This window comes from Notamacropus eugenii, chromosome 1 (genome assembly GCF_028372415.1).
Source record: "Notamacropus eugenii isolate mMacEug1 chromosome 1, mMacEug1.pri_v2, whole genome shotgun sequence".
NCBI classification, from domain to species: domain Eukaryota; kingdom Metazoa; phylum Chordata; class Mammalia; order Diprotodontia; family Macropodidae; genus Notamacropus; species Notamacropus eugenii.
This window is the reverse complement of record NC_092872.1, coordinates 671,156,553-671,174,887: the sequence shown is the minus strand read 5'-3', so window position 1 is coordinate 671,174,887 and position 18,335 is coordinate 671,156,553. Positions and strand designations below refer to the sequence as shown.

At 37.1% G+C, this 18,335-nt stretch overlaps 1 protein-coding gene across 10 annotated transcripts in view; it reads right to left on the bottom strand.

The window, feature by feature from the left end:
• Positions 1-5,375: 5,375 nt before the first annotated feature.
• SLC8A1 (solute carrier family 8 member A1) overlaps positions 5,376-18,335 on the bottom strand; it is a 471,207-nt gene continuing 458,247 nt past the window's right edge. For all 10 annotated transcript variants that reach the window (XM_072635790.1, XM_072635789.1, XM_072635794.1 and 7 more), the window contains one exon: positions 5,376-8,747. In XM_072635790.1, the coding sequence (XP_072491891.1) occupies positions 8,371-8,747 (377 nt within the window). In that variant the 3' untranslated portion in view covers positions 5,376-8,370. The remainder of the gene's footprint in view (positions 8,748-18,335) is intronic.

Sequence of the window (18,335 nt, the reverse complement as noted above, 5' to 3'; positions counted from 1 at the left end):
AGGAAGTGCATTGAGTTAGCGGACTTGTTTGTAGTCATAATTATGTCAAGGTTGAAAGATCTATATGGCTCCCTTAGACATGAATAATGTTGGGGTAGAGTGTAATGATACGAGCATTCTTTGCACTAATTCCCTTGGCTTTTGATATGGCTTTGGTTTAATCACTGTGATCTCTGATTAGCCACATTACATTTGGCACATTATTCAGCAGCACAAATGTTATTAGGATAATGCATTTTTAAAACCTTTCTCTTTGGAATAACTTGTAAGTGGCTATGTCAATGCCATGAATAAACGAGGACCTACCTTATGTTCTTAAGAAAGCAAAAGTCCATAAATAGACTGATTTTTGTCTTACAACCAGTCCTTTTGAAAGTGTTCCTTTTTTCTCAATATTTAATCCTACTTGGATGATTTCATCTCTGTTTTGTTTGCAGTATTTCAGAAGGTACTGATTGATACCTGTCGATATTCTTTGTCATTGTTGTTGATTTCCCTTTCCAGTTGGGGTGGCTGTGACTGGAATTAGACTGATTATTCAGCCCTTACATCGGAGACTGAGCAAATGTACATTTAGAATGATAAGATCATAGAATTTTAGGATGAATCTCCCAGAAGACTATGGCTTTCCTTTTACTAAGAGACATGGTAGATGAAGAGTATCCTTCTCTACGGGGCCTCAGAGGTTTGCTAATATACCTGTGTAACAGGATTGGGGAAATCAGCTTTTAAAAAAAAAACAAAACTTTTTTTGAAAGAGACAGGTATTGAGCATCACTGGGGCACATAATGCTGGATGGGTAAACTACTCGATAAATCCAGTGTTACTCCAGTCCCTCAAATTATGTACAGCACAAAATATACCTGTTTGGCTTTGGCTACATGGATCTACCTGTCCCTCAACTGACAAATTAGGCTGCTAGAAAAGTGCGTTTACTATTGCAATTGACTCAAGTACCATTAAGTTAGTAAATTCTGGTATATTATGTAGTTTCCAAGTAAAAATATTTGAACTATTGTGTCTAATTTCATTAGAAGGAATATTTTGGATTTGATCGTTAATTAATATGTGATAATGACTAGATCTTTATGTTTCTTCCAGTTTACATATTTACCTTTTTGAAAGGAAACTCTCCAAGGAGAAAAGCTTTCCAAATCAATGGTTAATTGTATTAATAGACTGAAGAGGCAGAGAACTTCACTGATGCTCAGTCATCACTTTTCTTGAAATATGAGAATAATTAGAGCAGGATGAAAATGTATTATCTACTTTACCCTCCACTGAAGTTCTACTGCAATGACTCTGATGTGGAGATGATCCTGAACTCTCTAAGATGATGCCATCTGAGGCCATGTTCTAGTAGGTCTTGCCAGGCTGGAGAAGTTGAGGACCAACCCAGTTAAATTCATACAGGGTCATAACCAGAAGGTAGGCTATCAAGTCACTAGTTTTTTAGCCTCAGTAGAATATAAGTTTCTTGTGAACAGGGAATGTTTCATTCTTTGTTTTTGTATTGGTATCCCCAGTACCTAGCACGGTGCCTGGCACATGATAAATGCCTGATATATATCTTTTGATTGATGAAAATTGTCTAGTAAAGAGTGCAAGGGTGCGATCTGTGTTAGCAAACGGAATACTCCCACTGACAAACTCATGGATCTTTCAAATGCCATTGAGTAGAATTCCCACATATCATACTATATTCTAATAAGTTTTGGAAGGGCTATGATGAGGAAGAAACTTCTTTCACAAAGACCAAGTAGAAGTTACAAAGAGGCAAAAGTCTATTTGATGTCAGGACATAACATCCCAACATATAGGGCTATTCAAAAGTGTAATGGACTGTAGTGGATTCCTCCTCTTTGGAGGTCTCTGAATAAAAGCCATATATATATATATATATATATATATATATATATATATATATATATATATATATATATATATATATATATATATAGTGTTTTCTAGAGATGAATTCTTCGATGAATTCTTTTATACTAATGGGAGTTGGGTAGTAGTCCCATTAGATTGAACTTCTATGAATTACTCTACATTATTGAAATGAAATTATACTTTGCTACTAAGAACATTTCATGCAATTCTTGGGGTAGATGGCTCAAATGACTGAGAATCGTGGGCAGACTTAAATCTTGTAAATCTCATTACTTGATATTCGTTGATCTGCAAACAGCCCAGTGAAGTTGAGGGAAGAAATTTGTGAAGTAGCATTGGAAGAAGCCTATTTGTGGAATTTAGAGAAAGAAAGCGAAAGTGATATATTCTCAAGAATGGTACACTCTCTGTCTTTGAATAGTCGGTTGGTTGAAATAATTTTAGAGATTGTGTCATCACTAGCCTGGGAAAAAGAAACAATGTTAGATTATGTTTCTTATGGCAAAGTTCAGGTAAAAATTATGGTTCTAGGCAAGAATGCTCTCTTGTTAAGACTGAGTAGGATTGTCACTGCTTCTAGAAAAGCTGTTCATAGTAATAATAGTGAGGATTTCTAGAGTGTTTTATGCTTGGCAAAGCATTTGACCAATATTATTTCATCTTATCCTTACAACAACTCTGGGAGGTAGTCACCATTATTATCCCCATTTTTCAAAGGAAAAGAGGCAAACAGTGGTTAAATGACTTGTCCAAGGTTATATAACTACTAAATGTCCAAGGAAGGATTTGAATTCAAGTCTTCCTAACATCAGGTCTAGGGCTCTGTCTATTGTGCCAGCTAGCTGTCTCATCTAAATTATTGAGTAAAATTATTTCCAGTGTCAAAACCAATAGAACTGAAAAAATATTGATACATTTTTTTCTTAAATTTCATTTAAATGCCAATAATGAGACTAAAACACCCAGTTGGCTTCTTGTAGTGAAACTGAAGACTTATCACGGTCAGAATAAATTTTCTTGGACATAATAGCTGGTCCCCAAAGAGTCATAGAAAGTTAAATACTCACCACTTCTTGATTACTTGACCAGATGGGAGAGAGTTTCAGGTGAAACTTTGTTTGATCTTATCACATGCACAGATAGTTACTTTTACCCTTTTCCTTCTCATCTGTTACTGAATGCTGCTTCCAGATTCAAGATGTTTTCAGGTTGGAGAAAAGTATCAGTAGCTTAACAGAGTCTGAGAATAAATAACTAGGTACTAAGAATGGTTCTCTCCGCCATGTACATGCCAGACTTATAAGTGAGATATGACATGGAGCTCAAAGCAATTCAAATAAGTTTAAATGGTTTGGATGAGATGGCTGTTGGGATTCCTTCAACTCTGAAATTCTGTGATTCTGTGCTACTTTGTGATGGACAGGAAAAAATCATATGCCATTCATAGAATGATTGCAGCCAAAACAATGATAAAGGGACACAGTTACAAAGAAAGGGTATTAATTCAAGTTACAGGTAATATCTAGCCTTCAATAAAGTCTGAAAGAACTTTCAAGAATTCAAACATTTTAGTATATTCTTTTGATGTAAATTAAATCTGGTCCTGTTTGGCTCCATTTTTGTATAAAAATTACTTTTATCCAATGAATCTGTGTCCTTGTGTAGCTTCACTAACAACTAAGAATCCTTGGCAAGGAGGTGTTATCATTAAAACCAAATGCAAGCATCGAGTGCCAGCATTGTTTGTACATGGTCATTCAGGAGATAGCCAACCAAGGTCCACTTTAGGTTAAAAGAAGGGTTTCTGGACTATAGAATCCCTCTGGGAGATAGCAGTTCAGAATCAGGGATTCTGGGATTTCCACATGAAGGGTTAAGGAAAGGCTTAAATTAGTTGCTGACTATCTCTAGATAGTTTAAGAATCAATAGAGAAGATGATCTAGGGATTACTGCCTTCATAATATTGGAAGTCTCTCATGATCAGATTAATGTCAGGGGTTCCCTTATGGGCAGAGCAAAGCAGTTAGGCTGACAGAGGTGTTATGCCAGAGGGCATTTTGGTTATAGTGTCTTCACTGTACTTAGCATCCAGGGAAGGGAGGTAATGTAGCTTAATGATGATAATAATAGCCAACATTTATATAATGTTTACTATATGCCAGGCACTGTGCTAAGTACTTTTCAATTATTATCTCATTTGATCCTCATAACAACCCTGGGAGGTAGGTGCTATTATTATCCTCATTCTACAAATAAAGAAACTGAGGCAGACAGAGAGGTTAAGTGATTTGCTCAGTGTTGGACAACTAATAAATAATGGAGTCTGGATCTGAACTCAGGTCTTTCTGATTTTAGATCTGACGCTCTATCCTCTGTGCCACCTAGCTGCCCCAAACACGAGGGCTGAGATTACAGGGATACAATGAGGGAAAATAATGACAGCTTTTGACTAAATAAAATGGTAACAGGGTAAAGATTTTGAAAGTTGGCTGCATTTCCAGAACTGGTCATGTCATTGAATTATGCCTTACCTATGGACAAACTATTTGAAAAGACAAGGGTTGACATTGTCTTAAACCAGGATTGAGGGTATAAGAGATGGACATACCATTTTCTGTGACCCTATCAAGCTACTGATATCATGCATTATTTCCATCAGCAGGAAAATGAATGTGATATATGTGAACTGCAGCCAGACATTGCTGTGGAAAATGCTCAACAAGAGAATTAGAAAGAGGTTACAAGGTTATTGCAGGTTAGTGGTTACCAGCAGGGTTTAAAGAAATCTTCTGATACTAATGAGCCCTCCAAACAAGTAGAAAACCTCAGGTGCCCACCCATCTCCTCTCCCTATTTCTTGTCTTGATTCAAGTTTCCCAACTTCATGATGGTAACATGTATAGCGTCAAGACAACTTTCTTTGTACTACTCAGTTGTCAAGAATTGTTTCTTCTAAGTAGCTGGGTTTATGAAATTAAGGGCAGTGTAATGCATGATGTTAGAGACTCTTTGCACTTAAATGTCCTTGGGGAGACTTTGAGATCTAAAGTCTCTGATCAGTTTGGACCTGATTGACTTAACACTTTGAATATGGATCAGAGAACCGTGGATGCCATTCCTGGCTGTAGACAGAATGTGGTTATAGTAGGATGACAAATAGTATTAGAAAAACAAATATTAAAATGGAACGATGTCAATGATTACATCTTCTCTTTATTTTGTTCAGCACTAATCCCCGCCCCCTCCTTAGGAAACCCACCAAATTATTATTTTGATATCCAAGTGGGTTGCCTTAGGGTCTTAGTAACTGAGCAACCCAATGGCTATCATTTGGGAGAGAGTGAACAATGAGATTCTATTTTCCATCATTTACAGTTTTTTGCTTCCACAAATCTTAAAAAAATAAAAAAGGAACAACTAGATGACAATGATAAGAGAAAAAAGCATTTGATATAGAACATGCTGTGTCACTACCGGTTAAATCAGAAACAATTAGAAACTTTATTTGTCTGTGTCAATGATGTGTACCATTTATAAGGAAGAACATTCTCTTCCTAAATCTGTGCACAATACACACAAAATGAAAGAATCAAACAAACTAAATGAAATAATTTTACACAAATATAATAATAATAATTAAAAAGAACCCTGAACAACCAGATTCTAGTGTTGATGTTTCCCCTACTGAAACAAAAAGAAAAAAAACACCAAACAAAAAACCCAGAAAAATCCCCAAACAAAACACTTCACCTCTTTGAAAGTGAAATTGACAAAAATTTCATTATATTTTTCTGTGAAAATCCTCTATGGGGATGTGATCATTCCAAATATGACTAAAAAGGTGCACAAAGAATCTTTAATTGACTACACAACTCACATATATGGATTATTGTTAATTGACAGTTTCTATTTTAGCTTTCTATTTAGGCAGCTGCCTTTGAGTTTCCTGCTGATTGTCATGTACTAGAAATAGGTCTCTGATTGATAAGGAGGACAGATGGGTACAGGGAGACTGCAGTCTGGTTCTGCCCATCAACACCAGGAAACAGATCATCTCATTATTTTTAATCTCCAATGTGAATCTACACTTGCATACTATCCTGTCATACTCTTGGTTTAAGTGCCTGGCACAAGCTTAATCAATGCTTGTTAACTGATAGATTGATTGCCAAATTCAACAGGGTATAAATAAGGAGTTATTCTAATCTCATGCATCCATTTCAAGCCAGAAAAGGAGGTCTAGTTTGGAGGGGCACAAAGAATTGTCTTGACATTTTTTTAAAACTAGATAGAATTCTTGTTCTTTAATTTGGGCCGCAATTTTTTCTTTTCTTTCTTCCTTTCTTTTTTCCTTCCTTCCTTCCTTCCTTCCTTCCTTCCTTCCTTCCTTCCTTCCTTCCTTCCTTCCTTCCTTCCTTCCTTCCTTCCTTCCTTCCTTTTTTCTTTCTTTTCTTCTAGATGAGGCCATCTAGGTGAACTCAAGGTAGAATTGTCTCTGAGGGCTTTTTTTTTTTTACATTTACATAATTTTGACAAGAACAATGAAGTGAGAATGAGGGGGAAAAGTTTAACAAATATGCATTCAGGGTTTATTATCTTAATACTTTGGGGCTGATGCAAATGGTTAGTAATTTCCTAGACCTAGGGTCTCTCTTTATGTAAAACCATCAGTGATGCATAGCCAAGGTCATGCACTCATCATGCTAACAGCACTTTCTTTCCTAGGTTCTTTGAAACTTTAAGAATAATTCCATTTAAAGGGCTAAAACCTCTTAACTTCATACTAAATGATTTGAGTCTTAAGTGAGATATAAAGGAAGTACTCTTAAAAGGCTCACTAGTCACTTTTACCTTATTGCCTGACCAGGGACTGTAGGTACAAGAAAAACAGAGCTTAACCTAGCCCTTCAAAAATATTTTAAAAATTCCAATACTCAAAACGAAATTCCAAACAGAACTTACTCCCTCCCCTCAGTATCATTTGCCAAGATCTGTGCCAGACAGAAAGAATGTGAAATAAATACTGTTGGAAAAACCACATGTTTTCAAAGCCTAGGCACACTTCACTTACTAGTTGATCTATATATTGTCTCTCTTATCAAAGTAATTTGGTGATTTTTTTTTTTATGTGCTTTGGTTCTGAGTTCCACACAGAATGATGATGATCTACATATACTTTAAGATTTGCTTGCTGGCTCCTCCACAATAGCTATAACTTCCAAGTCAATTATTGCTGCTTAGAAATTGATGTGCAGATCCATAAAAAAATTCTTCCCTTACCCCAAAATAATCAAGCCCAATCACAAAATAAAAACAAATTAGGTGGAAAACCTCCCCCTAAAACCTCTCATTCATGTCTTCAATGTTCGATCGACATTGCTGAATGGGATAATGGTTTTTGTTATACTGTTCTATATACAGATTTTTTTTCCTTTTTTCTTTTTTTTCTTTTTTTCAATCCATGCACAGTGTAAAAAGTATCAGAACAACATTCCCTAATAGGATTATGAAGAAGAAGCAAATGTTCAGAGAAGACTGCACTGAGATTGTGTAGGGCATGAGTGGTACCAAAAATAAAACTGACAAGACAGTCCTTGTGAGGGCCACAAAGAGACTGTTGAAGGACAGATGATTCGAATGAAGGCTTGTGATATGCAAATGGAAAAAATGGTGTGCTCTTGGAATGCTATAACAATCACAATCATTATGATTTTGGTGGGGGAAGGACACTGGAGGAGGGAGCTAGGGGCACTGGGTCGTGGAAAGGGCTATTTTAGTGGTAGTCAGGCTAAGAAGTTAAGAGAGGACAAAATTGTTATTTTTTTTCTTGAGAACCATAAAATGTTATTCTTGTAATCGCTGAATAAGAACGGGCCATTAATATAAAGATGGCAGAATACCTCCGTGTTGAGTGGCTAGGACAAAAATCTGAACCCAGAATTCTTTACCTGTCCTCCTTTTTAGTACATACTCACATGCTTCCTCTTGGAAACAGATTCTCCTCTGCATAAGTTCTGAAGATAAGCATGGTGTTTTGTAATAAAGGAATGAAATCCCCCCTGCCCTTTTCTTCTTCCATATCCCTCCTTTGCCCAGATGCTTAATTAAAAAAAAAAAATAATCTGGTTGATTTTAATTGATAACTGAAAGCCCATGTTGCACTTAGATCGGTCATTTAAAAAAACAAAACAAAAACAAAAAAGTAGTCTATCAATCTCAAGAGTACACCCTTCTAGGTAGAGTTGCAAAGATGGCCCTGCATCCATGCCTTGTTCAACATGTTGGCATCCCTTGAGATAAAAATTCTGTTGTTTTCTTACTTCTGCCCTAGTACAAAGTATTCTCTTGAAACTGTATTCCATCAGCAGGTAAGTGGACATGACAAATGTCAGTTTCCTCTGTTCGTTATACATATATCTTTATATATATATATATATTTATATATATAAATTTACTATATCTGATTGTTCCTTTAGAAGCCTTTTATGTGGCAGTAGGCCTCCAGGGAAGAGAAGAAAATGTACAAGAGCCACAGAAGGACAAAGAGTGAAGATGTGAGGAGCTTGGCAGTCCGGGGCCCACCCAGCTCACCTCCAATTTCTGGTCTTCGTCGATACAGCAGTACCCCAACATTGATGAAAGCAAAAATAGTGAAGAGAGTGACCGAAAATGCTAGTGTGCCAGGGGAGACCTCAAATTCTTTTCCGTTTGCTGCATGGTAGATGGCAGCAATGGACCAGGCCACACCAATTCCCAGAAACACATTCACTGCATTGCTGCCGGTGACATTGCCGATGGAGGCATCTGCATATTGGTCCTGTGTGGCTGCCACTTTGCTTGCAAATGTGTCTGAAAAGGAAGAGAAAACCAGTAACTCAGAGCCAGTATCTCCCAATGATATCTATTGTGTTGCAGGTGTCTCCAGATATGCACTTTTGACTATAAACATTAACTATGATGGGATGAAAAGAGCCAAGGAGTAGGAGTAAGAAGGTCTAGGTTCAAATCACCTGCCATTAACTAGATTGTGATGTTGGACAGGTCACTTGACCTTCACCTCTGAAGGGATCAGTTTTTTCATCTGTCAAATAAGGAAATTAGAATGGATGTCCTCTAAGGTCCCTATCAGCTCTGTTAATCTTTGTGTAAGGCCCAAGTTTTGGGATTTCAAAGTTCTTTTTAGGAAGCATGCTACACACAGGGAGCTGTGTCAGAAGTCAGAAAGCATCTATTCAAATACACTTTTTAACTAGCTGTGTGATCTTGGGCAAGTGATTACAGCTCTGGGTCTTAGTCTTCCTATATGTAAAATGGAGAAAATAATACCTACCTATTTACCTCACTGGGTTGTTGTGAGGATCAGATGGGATAAAAGAGATGATCAAGTTTTAGATTATTAGGAAGTACAATACCATGAGATCCCATTTACAGATAAAACAATTGGGCCAACAAGAGCGATTATATGGGTTCACAGAGCAAGTTAATAATGTAATTGGAAATTATGCTATTATACCATCAGCATTTTTACCTAATGGGTCCATCCTCTTGGAAAGGTTCTAAATTGTGTAACCAAGAACAGAACTGTTACAACAAAGTTTTGAAGGCAGAATATCATTGATCATTTATCGTCATGGAATCATATGATTTTACAATTGAAAGGCATCTTAAAAGTTACGTCATTCATGAATCCCTGGTTCAAACTGCTCACCAAATCACACAAGATATACTATTTAGAGGATATACATCCTCTAAAAATATGGATAATTCAAATCCATCTACATGAAGACACTTGCAGAATGCCCAATATTTCCATATCTCTGCCAATGCAATGCCATGTAGATGAACCACCATGGAGATGACCAGTTCAACTTACAATACAATTAGGAAGAGAATGGTGATATAATTGCTTGATTGCCAAGACTGAAGAACTTAATAATCTTACTCATTTAAAAAAAAAAAAACCCAAAACTTGTTGCCTAGTTACTGTTGTTAAAATTCTGTCAATCCCCCACTTAAGACTTATTATTATTCATTCTCATCTTTCTGTCCTCTCGAAGTTAAGTGATTTCTGTCATCAGGATCCCTATCATTTCTGGAATCTAATATTATTAACTCTTTTGACTTTCAAAACCTTTCATGACTTGCTCTCGCTTTCCCCACAACCTTCCCAATATTCTTACACCTTACACTCAAGTACTGTACAATCATATGACAATGACCTTTTTGGTATTCCTTAGACAAAACAAGCTACATCCTGACTCAGGGCACTTTCTTTTTTCTTTTTAAATTCAATTTTATTTCATTTTCAATTCTAAATTCTCTCACTCCTCCCTTTTCCCATCTATTGAAAAGGCAAGAAAAAAACATCATAAAAAGTATAGTTATGAAAACAAATTCCCATATCAGTCACCCCTCCCCCCCCAAAAAACCCCAACAGAACAAGAAAGAGAAGACAATAAACTACGATTCTCTTTCTGGAGGTAGATAACTTGTTTCTTCATAAGATCTTTGAAACTGTGGTTGATCATGGTGTTCAGAATTACTAAGTCTTTCAAAGTTAATTATCTTTACAATATTGCTTTTATTGTATAAATTGTTCTTGATCTCATTTCACTTTGCATCAGTTCGTACAATTCTTCCTAGGTTTTTCTGAAACCACTCCCTTCATCATTTCTGACAGTACAATAGTATCCCATTGTTTTCATATACCATAACTTGTATAGCCATTCCTCAATCAGTGATCAGTTTCCAATTCTTTGTCACCACAAAAAAAGCTGTTATATACATTTTTTTTAACATATGGATCCTTTTCCTCTTTTTTTTTTAAATCTCTTTGGAGTATATATACCTAATAACTATATTTCTGGACCAAAGGGTATATACAATTTCATTGTTTTGGGGGCTGAAACTGTTTTCCAGAACAGTGACTAGTATAATAATATATGCAGAACACTTAGAAAAAAAATGTGCTATATAAGTACTAGCTATTCTTAGTTATCTCTTCCTTCAAATTTTCTCAGAGCACATTTTCTGGCCCTCTCCCATGCTGTTATCCCATTTTATTGTACTATATGTGTGTTCATCCTTTGTTGCATAAGAAGATCATGCCATCAGAGAAATGATGACATGACTTGCACTTGACTTTGTTTTGAGTGAGGGAGGGCTGTGCAGGTCACCAGTCTCACTTCTCCTCCAGAGCCATCTGAATCCAGTGACCAGATGACTGGAGATGACCCAGGATGAAGCAATTGGGGTTAAGTGACTTGCCCAAGGTCACATAGCTAGTGAGTGTCAAGTGTCTGAGGTGAGATTTGAACTCAGATCTTCCTGACTCCTGAACTGGTGCTGTACCCACTGCACCACGTAGCTGCCCTACTATGCATTACAGTTGAGAGATAGTGTAGTGGAATAGAAAGAAGGATGAAGATCTGAATTCAAATCACACCTCAGTTGCTAGCTATGTGGACATGAGTTAATCACTTAACCTCTAAGAGCCTCAGTTTAATCATCTGTAAAATGGGAGTAATAAGAATTTGCTACCTACCTCACAGGGTTATTATGAGGAAAGCCTTTTCCAAACCTTAAACTATTGTGTAAATACGAATTATTGTTTGTGTTTATCACATTCCACACACACCTTCCATAGAATCTAAACTCCTTGATGGTAGGCTAGGGCTGAGTCACTTTGCATTTTTATATGCCCAAATTCCTAGAATCCATTAGGAACTTAGTAACCATTGAAATATTTATTGAATCCCTTCTAAGAGTGATATCATGCTACATGATCCAGTTTTACTGATGAAGAAATTGAGAGAGGGATGTGGTAGGAAATGTTCAACATTTCAGAGACCCCCTTATTTCTTGTCTGCTCCAGGTTATCACAAATTGTGTATGACTGTACAAAGAGAGAGGGGTGGATAAGTCAGAAGAGGTCCTACTGGACCTTGCTCATGACCAGAAGTTTGGAAGAATCAGATTGGATGAGGGAAATAGTCACTTCCATGTTCCTCCCTGGGTTCTGGCTTCCTGGAATAGAATATATGTTCAGCTCCGAATTCCTACTCTGGCAGTTGGCCTTTTTTGATCTCTGTGTACTGCAGAGCTTCAAGTACCATATTTGCCTGTCTTTGGGGGATTATTTCAAGCATCCCCCCACACTGTCCTTGTTTGTCTGCCCCAGGTTCACTGCCCCTACTAATGACTAGCATGAATCAGACCTGCCTCAAGCAGAATATGACAGATAGAGCTCAAGGCATTAAACTCTTTGAAGCAGTTTTACCATGGGGTCAGAACAAAACCTTTCCCCACATCATTGTGGGGAGGAGGAGGGTAGGAAAGGAATGAGAAAAGAGAAGCAATAAACCATTCTGTAATCCAGCCCAGTGATATTTCTTCTTGGTATATTCATTCTTACATAATTGAGGGCACAGATTATGTCATTATCATAGAACAATTACAAAGGACCAAGGAGAAAGAACAAAGCAATAGGCATCTTTAATTGTCTCTCTGGCACTTAATTATCAGAGAACATTATGAGTTACAGTACCAGTAGCCTCAGAGAAATAACCTAATTTTTGCTAGCAATTCAGAGGATAGAATACTGAATACAGGACCTGATATATCAAGATATATTAGGCCAAGACAGGATTAGGCAACTTATAGAAAAGGCATCAGGGCACAATACACATATTATGGGGCTGAAGATGATGCTGGCTCCTGGCTCAAGTTAATCAGGCATTGCTCATTAGGCTGACCATTCTTGGTTTTTGGCTTCTTATCTTGTAAGTCCAAGCGTTCAGGATATCCTTCCACATTGGTCACTCCCCTTGGAGGGAGCTACCTAATTTGGTGAGTCTTCCTTGTCTGCTTAGTTGCTGAGACATGTTAATTCCACCCCTGTATCGTCTTTTAGATTTGAATTCTAATCTCATCTCCACTGCCTGAATATAGGATCTCAAGCAATGACCTTGGAATCCAGGGGTGGGGAATGTGCAGCCTTGAGGCCACATGTGGTCCTCTAGGTCCTCAAGTGTGGCCTATTGACTGAATCCAAACTTCACAGAACTCTACCTACTCTTTGAATGGACTCATCAGCATGCATTGTTTCAACTTTCATATTTATACATATTACTCCAAAACCTATGCATAAACCCAACCCTAATCTCTCCAGCTTGAGTCTTGCACTGCCAATTGCTTACTGGGTATTTCCAACCAGATGTCCTATAGGCATTTCAAATTTAACATATCCAAAATGAAACTCATTATTTTGTCCCATCCCCAAATCTATCCCTCTTGAAAACTTACCGATTTCTATGGAAGGCATCACAGTTCTTTTAGTTACAGAGATTTGCAAAAGCGAAGCCAGTCTTGACTCTTCAGGCTCCCTCACTCTCATATCTAATTAGCTGTTAAGTCATGTCAATTGTAAGGACGTTATTTTATTGTTTTATCTTTTCCTGCCTACAACGGGTGCAGTGGATAGAATGTTGGGCTCAGAGTCAGCAAGGCTTGAAATTATATCTAGCCTTAGACATGTAATAATTCTGTGACCTTGGGCAAGTCATCCAACCTCTGTCTGTCTCAGTTTCCTCAGCTGTTTCATGAATAATTGCACCAACTTCCTAGAGATGTGAGGATCAAACGAGATCACATTTATAAAGCCACTTAGCATAGCACCTGATATATAGTAAGTTCTAAATGAATGCTAGCTACTACCACTCATTATTATTATTATTATTAGTAGTAGTAGTAAGAGTTGAATTGAATTGCAGAAAACTACAGAATCCATGCCAGTTGTGGCTCAAAGGACTGTTGTCATCCCTACTTCCATGGCTTAGAAGTAGAGTCAGTGGATTTGGGAGGATTGATGTTCAGGCAGAACAAGTTTTGAACCCCTGGAGACTGGGGCCCTTAATGTTATGAAACACCCTTATTGTGTACTTCTTTCTTCTACCACTGAAGGTACTGAACATGTATTGAATTCTTCAGAGCCGATCCATTCATGGCATCATAAGGGGAACCAAATGTTACTTAGGAAATGTAAGTTTGAGTAAGGCATTCATATCTCTAAGTTAATAAGAATGCTGACCTTTTTGCCCTTCCCTTCTTGTGGAACTCCTTAGGGCTTCCTAACGTTTGTGACTCCCTGACATTTGGCAGCCTCTAACTTACATCTCACCTTTTCCCACTGGAATAAAACATATCTTCAGTTTGTTTGGACTGGGCAAATGTTATTCATCTGAGTTGCATGGTTGGCAATTTGTAAATCTTCAGCTCAAATACTGCTTTACAAAAGTGGAAACACATGCAAATCCAAATTCATGCAGTGAATCTGCCAAGGATTTCAATGTTTTTCCAATCAAAGCACACCAAGAGTGTTGAAAATGACTTCCAGTCATTCTTTTGTGGCTCAGGGCATAGAATAATGTACCATATGTTCAGCTGTACAAATTCATTAAAGGATGAACCATCCTATACAAATAACCAGAAGGGCAGTCTATTATTCCATTAGGTAAATGGAACTAACATAATATTTCCCATAGAAAATGCCTTAGAATAATTGTTTCCCAGGTCTCAGGAAAGGCTAAGTTCTATTTAGAATATCAGTACTATTTCAAGTGCCATTAAATATATGTATACATATATTTTGATCTAGAGCTCTGATATTATATTTTAGGGAACTACTGGTGTGAGAACTTGCTTTTTCAATTCAGATGTATAAGTTGCCTGTAAGTCAGTTTTGGAGAGCTGTCTAGGTGTGCTGAGAAGTTGAGAGGAATGCCCATGATCACACATGGTTATAGAATGGACAGTCTTCTCAGGGCTTTGATTTGAGAAGAAACAGTGAAGCTGTATGTGTTATAGCAAGACCTGAACTGAGATCTTCCTGACTCCAAGAACAACTCTCTACCTACTTTGTCAGACTGTCTCCTCTTTCTCTTCTTCTCTCCTTCTTTCCCTTTCTCTCTTTTTCTTGTTCTCCCTTCCCCATCTCATCCTCTCTCTTCCTCTTCCTCTCTCTCTCTTTTCTTCACTCTCCCTCTTCCCCCTCCCCAAATGTGTATAATATAAAAAAAATGCTTGTTGACAATATGACATAATTAGCTATTCCCAAGAATTAGGGCAGAATATAACAAATTGGAGATTATTTAAATGACATTAACATCCTGTTTCTACTTCATTGCTACATACTTACATACATCATTAAGAAAGACTGTTGACTGAGAGACAGTGTAATCAGAAATAAAGCACCTAATCCAGGAATCCTGATATAACCATTCTAGTCCTGATTTCTTTCCTTAGATTAACCACACGGTCTTAAGCAAATCATTTTTCTTTGACCAGGTCTACACTGTCAAAGAAAGAGTGGAACACTGAACTCTGATGAATATAGAACAGCCTTTAATCTCAAACCTCCTCATCTGTAAAATGGATAGCTCCCAGTTAGTTACCTTTAGGTCAATCATCTAATGTACTGGCTATCTGAAGCAAGTTTTTAAGTTTTTAACTCAAAGTTGGTTATTTCCCTCCCTCTCTCCTTCTCTCCTTCCTTCCTTCCTTCCTTCCTTCCTTCCTTCCTTCCTTCCTTCCTTCCTTCCTTCCTTCCTTCCTTCCTTCCCTCCTTCCTTCCCCCACCTTTCTTCCTTTTTTCTTTCACTGATATCTAGTATTCTTCATGCCTGTTGAAAGGTGGTATGTGCTCATGGATTAGCATGATGGGTAAATTTAGCCTTAGTAAAGCATAATTGAGGAAGATAAATCTGAAATGAATAAAAAATCATTTGATGTAGTGTAAAGGCACTTATAAGTAGCTTTTTTAAATTTCTTGCTTTTTGGGGTTACTGGCCCTCCTCTTTCTCTCTCTTGGCATGGTTGATCCACAGTTGACTCTAAGAATAATCCATATACCCTGTTCAGAAGAAGAAAGCTCAGACACATGAAAATTAAGACAATCATTTTAGAACAGGCAGCACAGCCAGGGCTTCTATGAGAATTGTTGATTGCTAGGGAACTCTGAAGCTGTAGATACGTAAGGGATTCTAAAATTTTGGAGAACTATGAAATACTTTGACGAGTCTCAATTTTAGAACCCTTTTAACCTTAAAAATATGTGGTGCATAGTTTTTAAAAATTAAAACAAATTAAATACTATTAATTTAAGAATTTCATAACACTCTTGAATATAGCTGCATATAGCCAGGAATGAGAATCGTCAGGTTAAAGGAAAGACTTGTCAAGCATGTTTTTATATGAACATATTTGCTGAGTCTGTTTTCCTGCCTGTGTGACTCTGGGCAACTCAATTAACCTCTCTGTGCTTCTGGTCAACTCTGATATAAGTTACAGAAAAAATGCCAATATCAACTGGTAAAATAAATTTCCTCATTCAGGAATTTGTAAATTAATAGAATCATAGGGTCAGTTCCTATTTCCTCCAGAATCATAAAATCAAAGATATTTGTTATTAGAAGGAACCTTAGGGAATTCAACCGCCTCATTAACAGACATTATTAGTTCACACATGAAGATGGTCTTTAGTCATCAAAAATTATTTATTAAGCACCTACTATGTTCCAGGCACTGTTCTAACTGCTGGAGATACAAATAAACTAAAAGAAAAATGAAACAAAATAAAACCAGTTCCTCTTCGAAGGAGCTCATGGTACAGTGGGAAAGACAACTTGTAAACAATATGTAAGTATAGACAAAGTAGATACAGGATTAAAATATCCAGGGAGATACTGTGGCTAAAGTGCTGAATAAATTAGAGGCATATGGAGGGGGGGGGTGGATCAAAGATCAAGGGGGAACCAAGACTAAATTCTGATCCCTGAAGAGAATGGGAAAAAGGGAGATGATTGTATTAATGATTTTGGAAGACTGAGCATAAGGAGGCAGAGACGTGTAGAGGTTAAAGGGCTGGAAGAGAACACTGGGGAAGATACTGGAGCAGAGAAAGATAAGAAAAAATAAAGAGGAAAAAAATAAACATCAGTTGAAGGGTAAATTCTGTAGTACAACACATCCAGGGGAAGAATACATTTTAAAAAGTAACAGACAAAAGACATAAAATTTATTAGTTATGTCTTCACTTCTCCAATGCAAAGCATCATGGATTTAAATTTATAATAGACATGATTTCAAATTCAACTTCCTTTGGAAACTGAAGTCCAGGGAAACTTGTCCAAGTTCAGAAGTGGGATTGGATATAGCTATAGCTCCAGAGCCATTTTAAAAAAAAATTATGCCATGTTGCAGGATATCAGCAATATGTACTTTGCAACTAGGTTTTAACTAAAAAGCAGCTTTTTTAAAGTTTTTATTTTTCTTTAAAGAATGAGTATCTAGACATGAAGAATTCAATGAATTCAAATGCAAAGTACACACACATACACACACACATGCATACACACACAAATACACTTTAAAGTGACTCAGTTCTCTATCTGCACTTTAAAAATAACAATTTCAAATTAAAAGAGAAAAATGATCAAAGTTCATTCTTCCAGGAACATGTGGCAAGAAGAAAATGAATACAAGCCAAGGATGATATCAGTTCAGTTTTCCAAACAGAAACTGGATGCTTGCTTTGAAATTGGAACAACTCTGCTTGTTCCACTCCCAAACATGACCAGCATGGAGTCATGATTTAGCAAGGTCATCAGACATGCCAAGGTCCACTCTAATATTCCCCTTCCTTGTCCAAATGTAGGATGATTTCATTCCAACTGCTCAAGAACTCTAGTAACTCCCTATTTCTATTTGGTGCTAACAACAGTATCTTATATCAACATTTCACTTCCAAAGAGTCCAAGTCTCTTATCCAAGATGGAGCTTCTCCAATTCCCTCCTGCTTGCCTAAGAGTATTTGTTAAGGACCTCTTTAAGGCCCTTTACTATGCTGAATTTTCTTGTGCTCTTTGTGGAAAAAATGATTTCCTGTCTTTCTTCCTTGCACATTAGAGTGGCAAAGTGGTATGCCAGACACAAAAGAAAGGCAGCATAGGATAGTGGAAGGGTAGGGAACCTGCTGCCTTGAGGCCACATGTGGTACTCTAGGTCCTTGGGCCATACTTGAGGACATAGAGGGTCACATGTGACCTCAAGGGCACTAGACTTGGAGTTAGAAAAACATAGGTTCAAATTTCACTTTGGATACTTTGAACAAATCATTTAATTTTTTGGTGTTTTTTGTGTGTGGGGATTGTTACTGCTTTGTTTTTGTTTTTGTTTTTTTTTTTTAATATCCCCAACATTCGGCACAGTGCCTGGCACATAGAAACTGATTGATAAAGGCTTGCTGAATGATTGAGTTTATTTGTTATTCTGTTGATTTTTCACTACAACTGGAGGACCAAGCTGCTGGATTATGACAGATTCATCATCTTGGTCTTCTAATTTTAACAGTGACTTTTCTTTTTTCTTAAAGTTCAGTTC